The sequence below is a fragment of the Neopelma chrysocephalum genome, unplaced genomic scaffold (assembly GCF_003984885.1).
Source record: "Neopelma chrysocephalum unplaced genomic scaffold, ASM398488v2 Primary Assembly neopelma1_201, whole genome shotgun sequence".
Lineage (NCBI taxonomy): Eukaryota > Metazoa > Chordata > Aves > Passeriformes > Pipridae > Neopelma > Neopelma chrysocephalum.
Window position 1 is genome coordinate 487,844 of NW_020897863.1, and position 19,873 is coordinate 507,716.

Consider the following 19,873-nt stretch of genomic DNA (forward strand, 5'->3'; position numbering starts at 1 on the left):
AAGACATTTGGGTAAAATGACACCAAATTAAATCAGCCACGGGGACTTGGCCCTGCCTGCAGCACACATGACTCGATGGGTTTGTTTAACAAGTGCTTTGGCCTCGTCTGCACTGAGTTTGTGAGAATTAAAGTGTTTTCCTTGGGCTCTGGCCAGAAGGGTCTGGACGGTGCCAAGAAATAAAAGTCTTTCCTCTAGGAAAGCTCTCACCCCTGCAACCAAGAGGTGGAAAACTGGGAGAAACTTTTCCCAGCTGCCTGGGCACGATCCCCAAATCTCCATCCTGGTGCTACCAGGGCAGGTTTAGGAGAGAGGAGCTGAGGTGGTTAAAATAGGCCATCAGGAGGGAAGTGACCCCGCCATCGCTGTGGGACACACACATACGCCAGGGTGAATGACTAGAAAATAATTTATTGAAGAAACAGAAAGCTGCAGAAATACACAACACAGTCATGACCAGTAGAGGATGAACAAATAGAGATTAATTTTTTTCTCTCTTTTAAAACCTGTTGACAGGCTGGAGTTAAATTTCCTGATAACTTCCCCTGCATGAGTCATTGCAAAGAACAAGGAACAAACTCCAGAGCACAGAGCACAGTTTGGATAAAGTGCCTGACACATAAGACTCTTTTTTATTTTTTTTTCTTTTTTAACCTTTGTAAATAGCTTAAACAAATATAGTTGCAAGACACAGAGGAGTAACAATTGCATTTTGCTGTAGAGTAAAACCCATCCCATGAGAGTAACAATGAAGCAGCAGCAGCAGCAGCAAAAAAAAAAAAAATTAAATTAATTGAATTAGAAGGAAAAAGTAATTTAAAAACTCAGAGATGTGTGGCCCTCAGACCGTGTGGGGTGAGGGCAAGTGTCACCTATTGCTATACAGAAAAATGAGCAACGTTTTCTGGAGAGGGGCTGGGCTGGCAGACCCGAGGCTGTGGGTTAATTCTGTCTGAGCTCTTCCTTTCCTTTAAAAAGTGAAGGGGGAAAAAAAGAAAAACCAAAACCAAAACCAACCAACCAAACAAAAACCCCACACTAAAACTCAATATCTCTTCTTTGCATTTTTCATTTCCTCTCTTTAAAAACACCCCGAAGAAAAAGACACGAGAGGAACCGGATTCCACGTGGCAGCGCCCGCGGGTCCAACCCCATCTCCGGGCGTCCTCTGAGACAAGGGAAAGGAGCTGACTCGGTGCTGGGGGGTGTGCTGGGGATGGGGACAACCCAATGGTGCCCAAAAAGGGCTGGGGAGAGAGCAGCTGATGGCCTTCCCCACCCAGATGCTCAGGAAAAGGGGCGAGTGGTGATTTTTTTGGGTGAAGCCGTTTCTCGGCTCCCAAACCTCTGGTTAGGGCAGAAAAAGCTCAGCTCTGGATGTGCCATAGCAGGGTAATAATAGTTAAAACCCAGCTGGGCATCCCCAAGAGCCCCCGTTCCTCCTGCTTGCCCCGTGGGATGGGGCAGAGCTGCCCCACTGCTGGATGGGGTTCTTCAAAGCATAAAAGCCGTCGATGGAAAACTTCCACCCGAGGTAGAACTGGGGGGACTGGGAGATGTCAGAAGTAATGCAATGACCCAAATCCCTGAAAACTTCCACAGCTGAAGTAGGAGACAGTGGCCAGGCTGAACCAGCAGGTCTCAGTGGGAGAGCCCAGCTCTCCTCCTCTTCCTCATCCTCCAACACCCTCGGGGTGTCCCTGGGCCCCGGTTTTGCTCCTGCTCCCCACAGCACAAAAATGCCCTTGGGTGCAACCCTGGTCAAGAGAATTGTCTTTAGGACAGAACTCAGATTGTCATTACCTGCAGGGGGAAAAAAATCTTTGGTATCGTTGCAAGTTGCTCCTCAGGGCGTTTTGGTGGGTGTGGGCAGCAGGCACGGCCAGGCCTGGTGTGGGCAGGGCTCAGCTGATGCAGAACAGGGGAGAGAGCTCAGTTCTTGGCTTCTCTGGGGTGTCCTGAGCCATGACTCCCCAGGATGGAAACCAACTGGTCTCTGTAGGGTCCCTGGACTTGCGACTGTGGGTCGTATCCGAGCCTGGTGAGACCTTCTTGCAGTTGGAATCGAGGTCTTGGCCTCCAAGCACCAAAAGCTTCTTGTGCTTGAAAAGGTCTTGCGGGAGGAAACGGGACACGGAGGGGATGCAAAGCTTCCCAGAGGACAGGAGGGCTGGTCAGGAGGTGAATGGTGCTGCTGGAATCAACACCATCTCTTCCTAAAACCCACATCCTCAGTCAATGTGTCCACGTCTCCCACCACCACCTGCTACTGAGCCTCTCGGTGCTGCTCACGAAGGCAAAGGCTGCAGGGACACAGCATCGGACAAGAGATGGAAAAACACCTTCCTTGGCTTTTGGGGGCCACTTTGGTGGGGCCTGAAGATGCTGGGATCTCCTTCCTTGCAGTGGGCTGGACTTTGGATCCACCCCAGTGATGTAGGAAAAGGATGGAGCGGTGAAGAGGCTGGAGAGGGTTGAGGAATTTTCAGGTGTATGCTCTGGGAATGGAAGTGAACTGAACCACTGCCCCCATCACCCTCCTGACCTCCAGAGGTGTGACTCCTTCCTGCTGCTCTCCTCCCCTCTGACCAGGGAGAGGATGAGGAGCAGGAGGAGGAAGGAGCAGGGGATGCAGCCATACAGGGGGTGGACTCTGGGCACTTGCAGAAAGCTCCAAAGACCTTCCAAAGTCCCCTGAGAGCCGACAGTGGGCTGGGGTCCTCCGGGACCTCTCCCACGGGCTGCACTCTTCTTCCTCTTCAGCCAGAGCGGGTGAGAGCCAGGCTGGGTGGCATGGGGAAGCCTGGCAGGGGCAGACAGTGTGCCCAAACCACGTTCCTGGGGAGAAAACCCTCAGAAATGGGCCCCTCCCGGGGTGCAGTGTGGTGTCGGTGCAGCAGCACCTCTCTCCAGGCAGGGCGAGGGCAGGGGGAGGTCTGTAAGGTCTCCCCAAGGGAGGGGGATTTGGGGTCAGCCCCTGGCGAGGTCCCAGCCCTGAGGGAAGGTTTGGGGTGCCTGGAGCCATTTCTCTTGTCTCAGAGCACACGAGGAGCCCCACAGCTTTGCCAGTTCGGGTTGTGGTGGTTGATTGTCTCTCCTTCTCTTGTCTGCACTTGGGATTTGAGCCCCAGAGCTGGATAAAACAACAAAAACCCCAGAAAAACAAACACCAAACCAAACAAAAAACCCCAAACACAAAGCACGGGCGAGGAGCCAGACCCCAGGGTGAGGGGGGTGGGACCCAGGGTGTGCCCTGCACCCCATCCTGGCTGGGGGTCCCCCGAGCAGCCCCTGCCTCCCCTCGCTGCTGCTGCTGCTGCTGCTGCTGCCCCGCGGCTCCCAGGGGGAGGAAAGGAAGAGAAGGAGGCGAAGGAAGAAACCAAAGGGGATAAACAACGACTTCCCCGCGGCTGTGAGTCAGAAAAGAGAGCCATGATCCATGCAGAGAAATCTTCATCAACCGAAAACTCGTGGACAAAAAGAAAAAAAGAAAAAAAGCACAGTTTGTGTCCCCTCCCGCTCCCACCCGACCACCCCTCCCCGAATAATTATTACATTACTTCAAGAAAGAGTATATTTTTTTCATGCATAAATCAAATTCTCTTGTCTTTTTTTTTTGTCTTTTTTTTTTGTCTTCTTTAAATTACATTTGAACACAGAACACATATAATAAATACTCTTGTACGACATGACTCAGAGAAAAGTAACACATCTGAACGCAAAGGTATCGTCATCATTATTAGTTTTTCTTTTTTTTCTTTTTTTTTTTTAAAAGGACTTGTTTAAATATGAAATCTGTAAACTCCAAGGGTCCTTTTTTTTTTTAATCTTTCTCTCTCTCTTTCTCTCTCTCTCTTTCTCTCTCTTTTTTTTTTTTAAATCTTGAAACTATCCAGCTTTCATTTCCTTAACATTCAATATGTCTCCCATTGAACGCGTCAAAGAAATAAGAACATGCCGTCTTCTGCAAAATTATAATTTAACAGTATAAAGCTTCAAGTCACAAATTCCAAAAACTAGCTAAGTAATTTTTTTTTTTTTTATCACATAAACTATACATTAAATATTTTGAGGTATTTCAGAGAACATTGTCAAAGGCTTGTAAGGTCTGTGCTGGGTGGAAAAGAAGGCTTTCTCCTGCATAGAGAACGTCTTTGGTATCACAAGCCATGTGGGAATGGGGTAGAAGAGGGGTGGCGTGGCCAGGGGGTCGGGCAAGACCTGGCCAAGGCAATAGTGTGGAGGGGGGGATGGGGGGGGACAGGGAGGTGATGGGGTCAGGGAGGCTCTGACCTGCCCTCTCAGGTTGCCCAGTGGGACAGAGGACCCTGGGGGGGTCCCAGGTGGGTTTGCTCTCACCAGGGGGGGGTTAGAACCATAAAATGATTGAATCACACAATCTCCTGGGTTGGAAGGGACCCACCAGGGTCACCCACTCCAGTTCCGGGCCCTGCTGTTGTGACAACCCCAAGAGTTGCACCAGGGCTGGCCCTGGGCAAGTTTGGTCCAACTCCAAAGGAGCCGCTTTGGCTGGAGCCTGGACTGGGTGGGTGCCGTTCAACCCAAGGGTTCCCTAAATTCTGGAGGCTGATCTGGAAGAGCATCTTCTCCAGAGGATCCTCCTGCTGCCTTTGGCCAAAGCCAAGAGTCAGAGTGGAGCAGACCTGGCTGCGCTGACCTTCCCCAGAGAGCCAAAAACACCTCTCTGAGGACATGGAAAAGGCTCCTGCTGAAAGGTTCCACAGCTCCACACCATTCCCTACAGGAAGGCTTTGGAGAAAGCCCAGGGTGAGGCTTCCCTTTCCCGCTCCTGCCTTTGTCCTTCCAAACAGAAATGCCACAAACCCTTCCCGTGCTGCCAAAAAGGGAAACCAAAGCCCAAGTCTGAGCTGAGCAGGGAACAAACACCCCCTGAGGACGCTCGTGTTGTCACCTCATGGAGCTGGGCTGGAGAAGGACACGGAGCAAAGCCTTTTCCCAGGAACAACGTCCCAGACACTGGATCAGTGCTCCTGGGGCAAGAGGGGCTCGATGGAGGGACCCAGGCCGGGGGACACGGGGACATCTGAGAGGGGGGACACGCCGGGGGACCAGCACCTTTCCCGCAGCGGGCGGCGAGGGGGATGTTTTTCCTCTTCAATCAGGACACGGGTTGGGTTCCTTTCCTTCATCCCGACACCCAAAAGACTACAAGAGCTGTCGGAATCCCGTCCCTTCGGAGAGCTGAGGTAATAAGTGAGTCTTTAGGGTCAAAGCAGAGGAGCAAAGAAATGGCCACACACCTTTGGTACAAGAAAAAGGCACTCATCTACCACGCTGCCATCCCGGAGCCGCTCGCTTGCCTTCTCCCTCGCTCTCTGGGGACTCTCAGGGCTGGGGGGGTGGGTGGGTGGGGGTGGCAGGGGGCTGTCGGCCGGGGTTTTGGGGGGGGGTCTCCTGGCCAGCCCGTCCGCGGGGAGCAGGGAAAGTGGCGTTTCCAGCACAGACCAGACAAGGCAACAAAATCTTTGGTATCAGACGTGATTTTCAAATCACAAAAATTGAAAACTCAAGTGAGGTAGCCTTTAGTCTCGGGTTCTCACTAGAAATGTCTTTGCATCCTTGAGGGCCTGTGGCATTTACTCTTTTTTTTTTCTTTTCCTTTTTTTTTTTTCTCCTTTTTCTTTCTTTTCCTTTTTTTCCCATTATTTTTTTTTTCTCCCGTGTGTGTTTTTTTGGTTTTGTTTTTGTTTTTTTTTTTTTCACTTCCCAAACCAAGGCCCCCTTCCTGGCTTTTCAGCCCTTGAATACTACTCGATGGGGTTCAGGAATCCACCGCCATCGTCACCACGTCACGACAAGACAAGAAGAAACAACATCAGGGGAAAAAACTCAGCGGCGGGGGGGGAGCGGGGTCCCGGGGGAGGGGGGGTGGGATTGGCTTTGCCGTCAGTTTTTTTGGGATGTGGGTGGCAAAACACGCTGCGGCACCGGCCCCTTCCCGCCTCTCCCTTTCTCCACCCCTCTCTCCCGCCCTCTCTCTCCAGCAATCCATCGGTTTAGTTTGGTGTGACCGTGTCCATCGGACACCCCCGGCCCCTCCACCGCCCACCTACCCCAGGAGCTCTTTGGTTACCGACGTCCTCCGACCCCGCCGGGCAGGGCTTCGTGTGCAGAGTTTGTTTGGTTTTTTTTCTTTCTCTCTTCATCCTTTTGTCCTTTCTTTCCTCTTTTCTTTTTTTTTTTTTTTTTGGAGGGGGGGTGCTTTTTTTTTTCGGTTTTGGTTTTTTCGTTTGGGTTTTTTTTTGTTGTTGTTGTTGTCGTTGGTTTTTTTGTTTTTTTGTTTTGGTTTTTTTTTTTTTGGTGAACACGTACCCTTTCGTTTTCTTTTTCTCTTTTTTTTTTTTCCTTCTTTTCAACAAGGTGCCTTCCTGTGACACAACTGATCACTCGCAGAGTAAAGTGAATCGAAGAAACCGGAGTGCTAGAACACAGATGGGACTGTTTTACCCGCATAAATTCAAGAGTGTCTTTTTTTTGTTTTTTGATTGACGGTTGGTTTTGGAGGATTTGGTTTTTGGTTTGTTTTTTTTTTTCCCCAACTGGTGGGGGAAGGAGGGGACCTTGCCTCCCCGTCCATCCCCAAGCCTCTCCCAGCCCTTCCCTGTCCCCGGCAGCGGCACCTCCTGCTCCTCCCAAGGACCCCCCAGGCTGGCAAGGAGCCCGCGGGGGAGGGGGGTGGGACAAGGGCTGATTGCGAGGGTTTGGCCTCGTGATTGCTTTTTTATATGGCACAAGTCACCATCGAGAGCTCGGAGGAGACGATCCCTTTGAAGCTTAAGTACCATTTGCTCCAGAAATTCGCGTTTTAAGGCAGGTTGTTAATTGGCACAAAAAAAAAAAAAATCAGCTGCTGTCTTTTTGGTGAGTTGCCGGTCTTGGAGTTGAGCTTGTTTGGTTGTGGTTTCTGTTGTTATTCCTTTTTGGGGGGGGGTTGTTTTTTTCCCTTTCGATCTCATCGGGGAGCTTTTTCCCCCCTTCTCACACCCGGGGCTGGATTTTGCCACCAGATCCCTCGGATTTTTCTTTTCCCACCGAACGCCGACGTCGGTTCCCAGGAGGGAAATTTGGTTTTGTTGTCGATGTCGTTGTTGGGTTTTTGGTTTTGTAATTTCTTTGGTAACAGAGATGAAGAAGTGAGGGACGGGAAGGGGCAATAAGTGTGTGTCGAGGGGCGGATGGGGCGAGACACAAAGCCAACGAATCCGCTTTGTCCGTGTCCGTTCCTCGACCGAAAAGCGAAACCAGAAATCCAGCGGCGAAAGGTGGAGCCAAGTCACCAGGGAAAGATCAGATCCTTCGCTCCAAGTCTCTCCTCCCGTCTCCTCTCAGACAATTATTAATTTCAAATACCCGATTTCTGTAGCTAAAATGTGCTTCTTTGACCTGCTTGGGCGCCAGGCGACGCGGGGCAGCCGCGGGTCCCTCCGGCCGCGGCGCCGGGGGACGTTCGGGTCCGTGGAGGCGACTCCTTCGCCAGGGAGGTTCTCCGGGAGGGATCTGGGATTGGGGGGGGGTTCCTCATGGGGTCAGGGGGTGTGTGCGTGGGGGGCCGGGGTGTGGGTGCTCTTGGGGCGTCCCGGGGAGGATCAGAGGAAGGTGCCCGTGGAGGAGGTGGAATGGCCTCAAAAAAACCCTCCAGGGAGGGAAGCGCTGTGTGTGTCAGTGGCAGGGAGGGTCTGGCTGCCTTTTACCTCAGGGAGGTAAAAAACTTCAGCAGCCAGAGACCTGGCAGGAGCCTGGTCACCCTCCAGGCACGGCAGGAGTGTTGTCCCTGCTCATCTTCATCTGAACCACAGGCCCAGGTTCAGTGGGGCTGTGCCACAGCCCAGCCCGTGATGCCACTTCTTGTATCTCCCTCAGCTCTACCCCTCCACTGTGGGAGCCACCAGGGTGGCTGTGACCGAGGTCAAGGTTGGTTGGGGGATCAGGGTGCGCCCCTCTCTCCAAAAACCCTCGTGGGCAGGTGAAGAGAAGGTTCTGTGATCCCCAAGGACCAGGGATGCTTCCAAACAGCACCTCTCTCTCTCTCTCTCTCTCTCTCTCTCTCTCTCTCTCCTTCCACCCCACATCATCCCTCGCTCCACATGGGTTTCCTCTGAGCCCTCCCGGGGACGGAGCTGACCTGGTGGCAAACCCTGTCCCCGCTCAAGGAGCCGGGAGGACGAGGCAGCAGGATGTGGCACGAGGCCCCATGCCCGGGGATGATGCCCATCTGAGGGCTTGGGAGGCCGATGGACCCACAGCACCCAAAAGCACCCACCCCAACAGGCCCGGGACATGCGTGTGAGTCTGGGTTGGCTTTGTCATGAGGGGGATGTCCAGGAAGGGGCGGGGAGGGCCGGGGGGACATCATGCTTTGGAGAAAGTGCTTGTAGAAGACGAGGGGACTCCGGGGTTGGCGCCTGGCTCCTCCTGCCAGCGGTTCATGCACCGCCGGCGGGCGTTCATGAAGAAGTTGCTGACGGTGTTGAGCTCCAGGCCCAGCTGCTGGGAGATGGTCATCTGCATCTCCTTGGACGGGCGCTTGTTCTCCTTGAAGATGGCGATCAGGGTGCGGCGCTGGAGGTCCGTGAAGACCAGCCGCTGCTTCTTGGGCTGCAGGCTCCTGTCCTTCTGCTGCTCCTGCTCCTTGCGTTTGCAAGCTGGGGGGGGGAGTTCAAAAGAGAGAACAGGGCCGTTAATCGGTGCCCACCACCCCGGCCCGCTTGCTGGGACCTCCCAAAAACCAGGGAACTTGCTGGCTCGTTGCCCACCACGCCCTAGGCCACCTCCCTCCTCTTCCTCCCCTGCGCCTTCTGAGCCTTCCGAGCATCATTTGGTGACACCGGTGTGACAAAAGCCTGGGGGAAGCCCATCGGAGGCCCAGGAAAAGCCCAAAGTCTCAGCACGTTCGGCTGACCCTGAGACCAGAGACTGAGGAAGCTCCTGGACTGCTCTGCTCCCACAGCCTGGCTGCTGGGACCTGCTCCATCCCTAAGTTTTGGGGTTGTCCATGGGCCTCCATCCCTTGCTGCACCCTGGAATGGTCTCCCTTGCCTCCTCATCACCTCTGAGGATCTCACTGGGGGACTCAGGGAACGGGTGTCTCTTGGCCATCACATCCAGCTGCCAGCTCTGGAATGCAGGAAGGACACAGGGATGTCATGGAAAGGTCTGTCTGCAGCCTCTGTGTCCCATCAGCCTGGAAGGACCGTTTGCAGTTTCATGGTTCCACCTGCTCTGGGAAGGGGTTTTCCTGACTCTGGAGGCTGGAGAACAGCCTGAACCACCTGAAGCTCCAGGAAATTCCATCTTCCCTGCGTGCCTTTGCTGCAGATCCTTTGGCACATGTGTCAGCACTACATTAAAACCCTGCAGGTTTGGCTTAAGCCAAAGGTCAGCACAGAGGGGCTGTCACACAGGGATGGACTGTGAGAGGCAGGAAAGTCCCCCTGGCCCCACCACGCTGCACGAAGGCAGGGAGGGAGGCAAGTACTGATAAATATATGAATTTTGATTGTGGGAATATCAAGCACACTGTTGGTGGAAGAGGTGAGACAAGGTATTTTCCTAGAAAATTCCAGAATGGTGGAGGTGGCTGATCCAGTCCCTGCTCGAAGCAGGGCCAGCCTTGAAGCTGTCAGGGTTCAATCAGGGACTGTGCAGGACTCAACTAGACCTGTGTGGGCTCTGCAGAGGGTGAGATGCCACGGGCAAGGCAGGGCATGGATCTGGCCCTGCGAGGCTGGGGACAAAACATTTCCTCCTGGAAAGCTCAGAAAAGACTGAGTAAACCATGGGCTAAAGACTTTCCAAAGGCAGTCCCACTCTTGCCCAGGGCAACAGCAGTTTTTCAGCCTTTGGGGTTTCTTGGTTCAGACCTTCCAAAGGATTTTACAAGGAGGGCACAAGTCCTGAGATATTTGCTGTCTGGGTGCTGTCTGAGGCTGCTTCTCTTAGGCACTTCCAGGAGCCTCTTTGACCTGGTGCACAGGCCTTGGAGGGGCCAGAGGCCAAGGCTGAAAGCCCATGGTGGCATCTCCTGTCCCAGGGACAGGTATTCCCCTCGGGCCAACGACCTTCCTGCTCCCAAACACACCCCTACAGCCACTCTGAGGGAAAGGGGAGGTAGGTTGTAGTCCAGGAGGAACAGGAGGGTGTTGAAGTTATTTCTTCCTCACTGGAAAACAAGCAAGGACTTCTCTGATTTGCCTTCAGCTGCCTCCACAAGTCTTCTTCACGCGCCCTGAACTAACAGAGAAGGATGATATCCACCCCTTCCACCCACAGCCGGGGAGAACTAGAGCTCAGGGAAGCAGGGAATTTATCCAACACTGTTTCCCCAGCTGCTGGGCTTGGTCCCTGCCCTGTCCCCACGTGGAGTCACTGGTCCCACTGCTGCTGGGACAGGGGACAGAAGGCACCAAGCTTGGCACAACCAACCCCACTCAGTCCAAATCAGCTGTCCCTGGTTAGTGGAGAACCTTCCCCTCCCCTTCTCCCCCCCACAGGCAGGTTTGGCTGCAAACCACCATCCTTAGGGACAAAAGGACAGTCTGAGCCCTGGTGGTGCCGGGGGGGACCCTGTCCCAGGGGTACCTTACTCAAACAGCCAGCAGAGAATGTGGAAACCTACCCTATGACCATCAGATGCTTGCAAAAAGAACAAACAAAAAAAAGCCTTTATAGAAAATTTGACTTTTTTTTTTTTTCCCCAGACATGAATTCCAAAAAGAAAAAATAGACCCGCCCACACTCCACCCCCCAAATCGAACAACAAATAGAAAAAGTCCCCCCACACCACTGCACGTGCATATTTGGAGCAGCCCATCCTCCCCCTGGGTTGCCCCTTGCCCACCCACCCACCACGTGCCCTCCCGGAATCCTCCCGGGGTCCCCCCAGAACCCCCCCGGGATCCCCCCAGGATGTTCAACTCCAGCCTCGTGCTGGTGGCACTGCTGGAACCTCGTGGGCTCCTCACACGGCTCCACTCCGCAGGGATGGAACCGCGGGGGGATCTCTGCACCGGGGACACACGGCCGGGTGTAGGAGCGTGCAAACATCCTCCCCACGCCCCGCGGGACCCGCGGGGGACGTGACCCCGCTGGCAAACCCCCCCCGGGATCCGGGCTGCCCTCTTGCTCTCCCGCCCCTTGGCACCCACTGCCCAGGCAGCCTCAAACCCCGCGTTCCAGCTTTCCAACCTCGCATTCCTCCCCCCCCCCGCCCATTCAATTTTTAGGAGTGATTATTACAAGCCAGTCTCCCATTAATAACTCAAAGCTCCCGAGGCAAACACGAACCATCAGGGGCTTGCTGCCAAAACTGGGCTCCCGCAGCAAACCTGGTGCCGGGTGTTGCTCACACGCAGGTGACTCCCCGCTCCACGCCCCCCATCCCCCCGTTATTTTCGGCCTCATCGCACATTTCCTGTGCTCGTTTTGTTTATTTATTAATTTCGGTTTGTGCTGACGCAGCCCCCCAGCCCCCTCCCCCGGCTCAATCTAATTACAGCTCCGCGCGGCCGGGATCGATAGTGACGCTGCTCGGATCTATTTACGGGGCCATCAACCCCCCAGCGGAGGATCTTTTTCCTATTCCCCATCCCCTGGGCGCTGCTTTCCCAGGAAGGCTGGAGGGGGGGGGGCCCGTCCCCGTGTCCCTGCAGGGTGGGGGCAGCCCGGGGCACAGCTCCGACCCCCGCCCAGGCCAGCACAGGGTGAGGGGGTTTCTTTGTGCTTCAAAATCCCTTTTTTTGTGCTTCAAAATCCCTTTTTTTCACCCCCAAGTCCTAAGATCCAAACGACTCATCCCTGGCTCAATGCTTTTGTTTTTCTGTCGCGTCCTTCCCGGGCCTCTGGGCTCGGCCGTGGACTCTGGGGATGGGGACACGCTTCCAACCCCCCCCCCCCCAAAGCTTGTGCTGCTCCTCCAGTTCACGGGAGATCCTGGGGGGACCAGGACCGACAGTGGGAGGGGTGCACTGAGGTCTCCCGTGGCCAGGGTGACGCTCTGTTGGCCAGTGAGGGGTTGAGCTCTCCCACAAGGGAGGTTTTCTCCTCCCCCCATCTCTCCCCAGCTCATTCCGCGACCTCCGCGCCTCCAAAACCGGCCAAAGAGCCCAGAAGTGACGAGGAGGGGACGCCAGACACGGCGGGATGGGACAGCTCCCCAGACCCCCTTCCTCCCGCGGGCAATCCAAGCGATATTCCAATCCTTACGCAGCTGATCGAGCTGCGGAAAAACCACGGGGAGCAAAGGCAAGGAGGAACCTCGAGGGGAAAAGCAGGAGGACGGACCCCCGGGAGGGTCCCACCCGGTTCTGCGGAGGGTTTCTGCCTCCCTGGAGCCTCCTGTCAGAGGGAGCGCGTTTTCCTTGGCTTAACCTTGACAGCTCCGAGCCAAACATCTCCCGAATCATTTCAGGAGGGACCATAATAGACACAATCAAATGGCTGCTGCTCAGAAGCTGCGATTATGCCTCGCAGCGTGAACTCCGCGAAGCATTTAACTAATACCCGATGGCTTTGCCGGCTCCCAGCCCCGCCAGCCCCTGCTTTCTCTATTATACCCGCAAACCTCTGTTTTCTCGGCCCCGGCGTGCTCTCCCTCTCCATTCACTTGCAATACAACCTGTAATTTTCTGCCCACTTTGCTTAAGTGCTGGTGATTTGTTGAAATCACAAAAGACAGCCAGGGGCTCTCGGAGCCAGCGTGCCGGCTGTAAGCAAGGTTAGGGGGAGGAAGGAAAAAAAAAACCACGAACCCCACCGGGTTTTCTCTTTTTCTCCTTGTCAAATCGTCTTCCGGGGGTGGAAGGGGACCCGGGGAGAATTTAGGGGCTCAAAGGGAGGTGGTAGAAGGGGTGGAGAGGGGGAGCCTGGAGGTGGTTGTTCAGGTCAGGACGGGTTTCTGGGGTGCAGAGGTGGGATGGGCTCGTTCCGCTGGTGGGCACTGGGTGGGAAACGGCCCCGAGCAAAGCTGGTTTCTCTCCATGACTTAAACGTGGGTCCAGCCCGTGGGCTGCCTCAGCTTCCCCCTCTCCTTGAAGGGGCAGAGGGATCTGAGAGGAGGTTGTAGCCAGGCAGGGATCAGTCTTTTGTCCCAGGTAACAAGTGACAGAACAGGAGGAAATGACCTCAAGTTGCACCGGGGGAGGTTTAGATTTGATATCAGGGAAAATTTCTTCATGGGAGGGGTTGTAAATCATTGGAACAAGGTGCCCAGGGAAGTGGTGGAGTCACCATCCCTGGAAGTGTTGAAGTGTGGATGTGGCACTTGAGGACGTGGTTTAGTGGTGACCGTGGTGGTGGTGGTTGGACTTGATCTTAAAGGTGTTTTCCAGCAATTCCACGGTTTTCTGATCTCACTCTCACCGAGAAGGGGGGTGGGTGTAGGGTTTGCAGTGGCTGTTGCTGATTCAGCCCCTCTCCCACTGTTCCAGAAGGTTTGGGAGCTGCAGCTCTGGGCAAACAGGGATGAGCCCAGAGCCCCACACAGGGTCTGATCCTGAGCGGAATCAACCTCGTGGCATCTGCTGGAGCAGAGCCTGGAGCAGAGATCAGGGGCTTTCATCTGCAAAACAGAAATCCTTTGGTCCACACTGGGGCTGCTTGGGGTGCTGAGGCAACAGTGAGAGGTTGGTTTGACTTCTCTTTGCATTGCAGGAAAAGAACTCAAAGAGATTTGCCACAAATAAGCATCTCCAGCAGAAATTTGTGTCTCCTCCAGCAGGGAGGACACAGTGCTGACAGGACAGTCAGCAGTGCACAGGGCAGGTAGAGTGTTCAAAAACCAAACCCCAGCTTTCTTTTCCCCCCCCTTTTTTAATTTTTTTGGCTGAGTCCCCATTTGATCCCAAACACTGATGAACACACAGGGCAAAGGGGTCGTGGTGTCAACCACAGACCAACTGGGGCAGAACCTGTCCCCTCACTGCCCATCCCCCAGATTTCAGCAGCACATGATTTAAAAAAAAAACAAAACACCTTTGGGGCTCCAAAACCTGTGGGGAGTTTTGGCTGCCATGGTCCCACAGCATCTGGAGTAAAAACACGGGTCAGAGGCCACCCAGAGCCAGAGAGACGTGGTCGGGGGGTGTGACGTGTGTGAAGAGCTGCAGCCTCACATTCCTGCCGTCCTGGAGTGTCCCTGCTCCGGCCAGAGCTGCCGGTGCCACACGTGTCCCTGTGCCACGGGGCCCCGCTCCCCGCTGGTGCCCCCGGTTGCTGCAGGAGGATGAATCCCGAGGCCCGGGAGAGCCCCTGGTCATTGGTATGCAGCCAGTGCTGCAGGGGGAGCAGCTTCCCCGAGCCCAGCAAATTAAATCTTCCTCTGAACGTTGCAAATGAGGAGATGAGCTGAGACAAAGCGCTCGTTATGTGCATTTTCCTTCCCCGGCCGAGGGCTTCGGTGGCTCGTTCCAGGGAGCACCTCTGAGACACCTTATGGCCCACACCCACCTCCCTGGCACATTCCAACAGTCCAGGGGCTTCCAGGGGCTGGCAGGTGGAGGGAAAGGGCTGGAAATGGAAGCATAAGTCCTCTGTCCTCTGCTCGGGTGTAAACGGTCTTTCCTGAGATGGGGATCCCACCTCTTCCCGAGCTGGGATCAGCAGAGGCTGCTGGAGACCAGCAGAGAAGGGGCTCCAGCACCCAGGACACCTTGTTTCCTCTCCTGCACTTCTCCAGCTTGGTCTGGTTTTCCATGGATGGCATTTCCAGGCATTTTTCAGCCTGGAAAGCAGAGGAGTTTGTCTGGTCTGAGGGCGGGTGAAGGGACACAAAGAAGCTGTGGTGGCTCCAGCCACGCTCGGCTCCATCCCTCCACCTCTGCCCTGTCTTTATATTCTTGTCCTTGCCAGGGGAGCTGCTCCCGGCCCTGGGCTGAGCCAGCTGCACCAGACCCCTCTCAGGGACACACAGACAGTCTCAGATGAGTTAAAAAGGTGAGTTTGTTGTTAAAAGCACTTTGTTTTCTGCCGAGGTTTCATTTTTCACTTGCTTTTCCAGATGCTTTCATAAAAGGGGACCCGGTGGCTCCCTCTGCTCTCCACAGCCCCCGGGGAACCAGGCTCAGCCCCCAGCTGTGCCATCACATCTCCTGGAAAGTCGCTTCCCCTTTTTTGTCCTATTTCCTCCTTTTTAGGCCTTTATTCGGACCAGGATTGGCCGCTTTTATTGCTCCGGTGGAGACCACAAATGTCACGAGCTGCTCGGGGCTCAGGCTGCCAGCACGGAGCAGCTGCCGGGAGAGGTGCAGGGCCGGGCAGAGGAGCCCTGGGAGCGCTCCCGGCTGCTCCTTGTCCTCACTCTCCTCCCGAGTCACAGCCACTTAGTGTGACGGGAGCAAATTGGTGCTAATGAAGTGCCGGAGCCGGGCAGGGCCGGCAGCGCCGCGAGGGACGGCAGCGGCGGGGGAAGGTCGGTGCCTCCTGGGAGAGAGGGAGGATCCAGGGGTGGAGGAGGGGGTGCAGCTGGAAAACCCCTATCTCCCGAAATAAATTTTCCTTGGAGTCAGTGATGCTGGTGCTCAGTTGTGGCGCGAGAGCCCCGGAGGCAGAATCGGAGGGAAAAAGGGGAGTTTGGGGTTGGATTTGGTGGTGGGCGGGTTGGGATGGATCTCAGGGAAAGGTTCTTCCCCCAGAGGGTGCTGGGGCACTGCCCAGGCTCCCCAGGGCAGTGGGCACGGCCCCAAGGCTGCCAGAGCTCCAGGAGCGTTTGGGCAACGCTCTGAGGGACAGGGTGGGATTGTTGGGGTGTCTGGGCAGGGTCAGGAGTTGGACTGGATGATCCTTGGGGTCCTTTCCTACAGGAAGCCCAGGATATTCCAAGATTCTGTGATTCTATGAGAACCGAGTAATGCTGGACACGAAGCCTGTGATGGGAATCTGGGATGAGTGACACCCCCGGGACCGCCGTGGTTGTGGGTCCTGTGCCTTCCACTCTGTCCTTGCTCCTTTGTGCAGGAAAGCAGCAGCAGGGATCTCCCTTCAGCATCACCTCGGGCTCAGTGATTCCCATCACCCTGTTCCTGCCTTCAGCAGCTCCTGGATCCTGCACTCTGAGCTGGGATGAGGAACAGACACATCAACGACGTGTATGAGATTCCCTCAGCAGAAATTGTGTCCAGAGAGGACCCAGGGCCATCAGGAGCCACGGAATATGTGCTGGAGAGAGGAGAAAAGCAGCGGGGGAAAAAACTCCCAGAGTTTTCTGCATTTCCTGATTAAATCTGGTCTCGGTGCATTTATCGGGTGTGAGGTGGGAAGGTCCCTCGGGGTTTGGCCGAGTCGATCCTCAGTTGGCTGCTGGATTTCTTCCCGTGTAGTGCAGTGAGAACCAGCACAGTCTGTAATCCTGCAGGTTGTGGTGTCCCAGGTTTGTGTCTCCAGAACCCTCTGGGATGGCCCGACAGGGACAGTGGCTGCTCCAGGTTATCCCTCAGCTCTGGCAGGCACACGCCCAGCCCGACTCCCATGCACTGAGGAGGGATCTGGGCAATCCCAGCCACGAGCACGGACTGGGAGAGGAACTCATGGAGAACAGCCCTGGGGAGGACTTGGGGTGCAGGGGGATGAGAAGCTCCACACGCCCTGACCACGTGTGCTGGCACCCAGAAACCCCCCTGCCCTGGGCTGGTCCCACAGCGTGGGCAGCAGGAGAGGAGGGATTCTGACCCTCTGCCCCCTCAGCTGAGACCCCCCTGCAGAGCTGCCTCCAGCCCTGGGGAACAACAGCACAAGGACGTGGAGATGATGGAGAGAGTCCAGAGGAGGCCACGGAGATGCTCCAAGGGCTGGAGCCCCTCTGCTCTGGAGCCAGGCTGGGAGAGCTGGGGGGGTTCACCTGGAGGAGAGAAGGATCCAGGGAGACCTGAGAGCCCCTTGCAGGGCCTAAAGGGGCTCCAGGAGAGCTGGAGAGGGACTGGGGACAAGGGACAGGACAAGGGGAATGGCTTCCCAGTGCCAGAGGGCAGGGATAGATGGGATATTGGGAAGGAATTGTTGGCTGTGAGGGTGGGGAGGGGCTGGGATGGAATTCCCAGAGCAGCTGTGGCTGCCCCATCCCTGGAAGTGTCCAAGGCCAGGTTGGAGCCAGTTGGGCTAGTGGAAGGTGTCCCTGCCCATGGCAGGGGGTGGGATGAGATGGGCTTTAAGGTCTCTCCCAACCCAAACCATTCCATGATTCCATGACAGTGACAGGACCCCACTCTGCAGCTCTGAGGGTCTGGGGGCTGCTCAGGGCTGGGGTGGCCCCGTGGTGCCCCGGCCTGGCCCCTCAGGTGTGTCCCTGGCACACGGTGAAGCTGAGGGGGGGTCCCACCCCAATTCCGGAGCGCTGCTCCCTCCCATCCCCCCGCAGCCGGGAGTGGTTTGTTCCTCCCCGCTCCCTCCCACCCCCGCAGCCGCGATGGTTCGTCCCCGCCGCTCTGGCGCTCCCCTGCGGATGGTCGGGCGTTCCCCCCCCGGGGCGGTGCCGGTGGTACCGCCCGCCCCCCCCGTCGCTGCCCAATGGCTCGGCCCTGCCCCCCCCGCTCGGTGCAATGGGCCGGTCCGGCTGCTCTGGGTGCACGGGGTGGAGCGGTCCATGCGCATCCCGCGGGGGGGAACAGGGGGGAGGCAGCTCCCAGAGCAGCGGGAATGGCACTGCCCGGCCCGGGTGCGGGGTAGGGGAGCTCCGCGTGTTCCATCACAGCTCTATCACTGCCTTTCGGTGCTCTATCAGTGCCCCATCGCTGTCACATCACTGCCACACAGCACCCTATTATTGTCCCAACACTGCCCCATCTCTGCCCCGTGGCTGTTCCATCACTGCCCCATCACTGCCCCACAGTGCCCCGTCACAGCTCCACCACTGCCCCATCGCCGCCCAATCTCTGCCCCATCACTGCCCCAAAACTGCACAAAAACTGCCCCATCACTGCTCCATCACAGCCCCATCACTGCCCCAAAACTGCACAAAAACTGCCCCATCACTGCTCTGTCACAGCTCCATCACTGCCCCAAAACTGCCCCATCACAGCTCCATCACTTCCCCATCACTGCCCCAAAACTGCACAAAAACTGCCCCATCACTGCTCTGTCACAGCTCCATCACTGCTCCAAAACTGCCCCATCAGTGTCCCACAGATGTCCCGCTGCCCCATCACTGTTCTATCGTTTCCCCATCACTGCCCCATGGCTGCTCATCGCCACCCTCTCTAGAGTCCCATTACTGCCCCATCCCTGCCTCAAAACTGCCTCAACACCGGCCCAACCCCGCCCTATGGCTGCTCCACTGTCACCCTCTCGAGTGTCCCATCAGTGCCCGGTGACTTCCCCGTCACCGCTCCGCAAACACGGGCAGGAGCAGGAAAAACACCCCATCGCCCCCACCCAGCCGCACAACCACCACCCCCAGCCCCTCCAGGACCCCCCTGTCCCCCGGGGGTCCCTCCCTCGCCCCCACGCGTGGGGCCGGCGCGGCGTGGCCGGCGCTAAGCCAGTGACTCTTAATACACCGCTCCGGCGTTATTAGTTCAGCTCCCCAGGCGTCTCCCGCAGTAATTGCACTGATCTGCCAGGGATTATGCGCTGCCACTGTAACGATGGATGATGTTTTAATTTGAGCCGGGCACCTCCTGGGAGGGCAGGGCGGGACCGAGACCCCCCGAGCGCCGGGGAGGACGCAGAGCCCGGCTGGAGGGTCGCGCTGCCGGCCTGGAGGGAAGGGGCTGCCCGGGGAGGGTTTTTAGAGTGAGGAGCAGCCGGAAACCTGAATCCGACTGGGTGAGCGAGCATCAGGTGATGCCCTGGGTGGGAGCTCGGCCAGCTTTTTGATGGAGTCCCAGCACCGGGATACCAGTGATCCCGGTGGGATGGGGTTCAGCATCCCCCGAGTATCTGGGAGGCGGCTTTTCCCACCTTTCCGACTCCCAGATCTCTGCTGGAGGGATCAAACGGCCACCCTGGGCTGTGTCTGCTGTCGCTGCCCCCCGGGTCCTGCTCCCGGCCCCGTCCTGCCGGGAGGGAAACCCACGGGAAGAAGGGCTGGAGCTTCCTCCCATCCAAACGCAGCAGAGAAACCGCCCCCCCCCTCCCTCAGCGTTCCCTTTAAAAATGACCCCCACACCGAGCTGTTCCTTCTGGTAAAGCAGCAATTAATCACGGCGAGTATGGGATAGATTTGTAATCAGCTCCCCCCTCCCACCGCCCCCATTCCGCAGCCCTGGGTGTTTTTCCTGCCCCCCCCCCCCAAGTGGGGCTGGGGCCAGCGCAGCCCATTGATCCTCCCGGATCGATTTTATTGAAACTCCCACGAGTGGCTTTAACTGCGTGTTGGATATTGCTGGCACATCACTTTGATGGCGACGTGACCGGCGGGAGCTCGCGGGCAGGTTTGCAGGGAGGGCTGCGGGAATGGGGGGGTCCATCCAGCGTTATTCCCGGCGTTATTCCCTGCGCTGGGAGCTGCCCGTTCCCCAGGGCTTCTCCCTGGAGGTGGGAGGATGAAATGTGGCGGCACACGGGGGAAGAAGGTTTGGGGGGTTGGGGTTGAAGGGGTGGTTTCTCTCGGGAAGATTTCATTGCTGGCTGGGAAAGGGGTTGGGGGGTAAAATGGGTTGAGAAGGAAAAAAGGAGAAAGGGGGGGGGGAGAGAAGAAAAAAGAGAGAAAAGAGATAAGTGTCAAGAGAAATGAGAAAAGAGAAAAGGCAGAGAAAAGAGAAAAGGAAAAAGAAAAGAAAAAGAAAGGGGAAGAGGAAGGAAAAAAGCAAAAGGCAGAAAAGGAAAAGGCAGAAGAAGAAAAGAAAAAGGCAGAAGAAGAAAAAAGGAAAAGGAAGAAAATGAAAAGGAAAAGGCAGAAGAAGAA

The 19,873-nt window shown here is 56.1% G+C and overlaps 1 protein-coding gene across 1 annotated transcript in view; it reads right to left on the bottom strand.

Annotated features, from left to right (window-relative positions):
* Nucleotides 1-7,690: 7,690 nt before the first annotated feature.
* The window catches only part of ONECUT3 (one cut homeobox 3), a 23,783-nt gene continuing 11,600 nt past the window's right edge, over nucleotides 7,691-19,873 (bottom strand). The window contains exon 2 of the mRNA XM_027703066.1: nucleotides 7,691-8,684. Within this exon, the coding sequence (XP_027558867.1) occupies nucleotides 8,392-8,684 (293 nt within the window). The 3' untranslated portion in view covers nucleotides 7,691-8,391. The remainder of the gene's footprint in view (nucleotides 8,685-19,873) is intronic.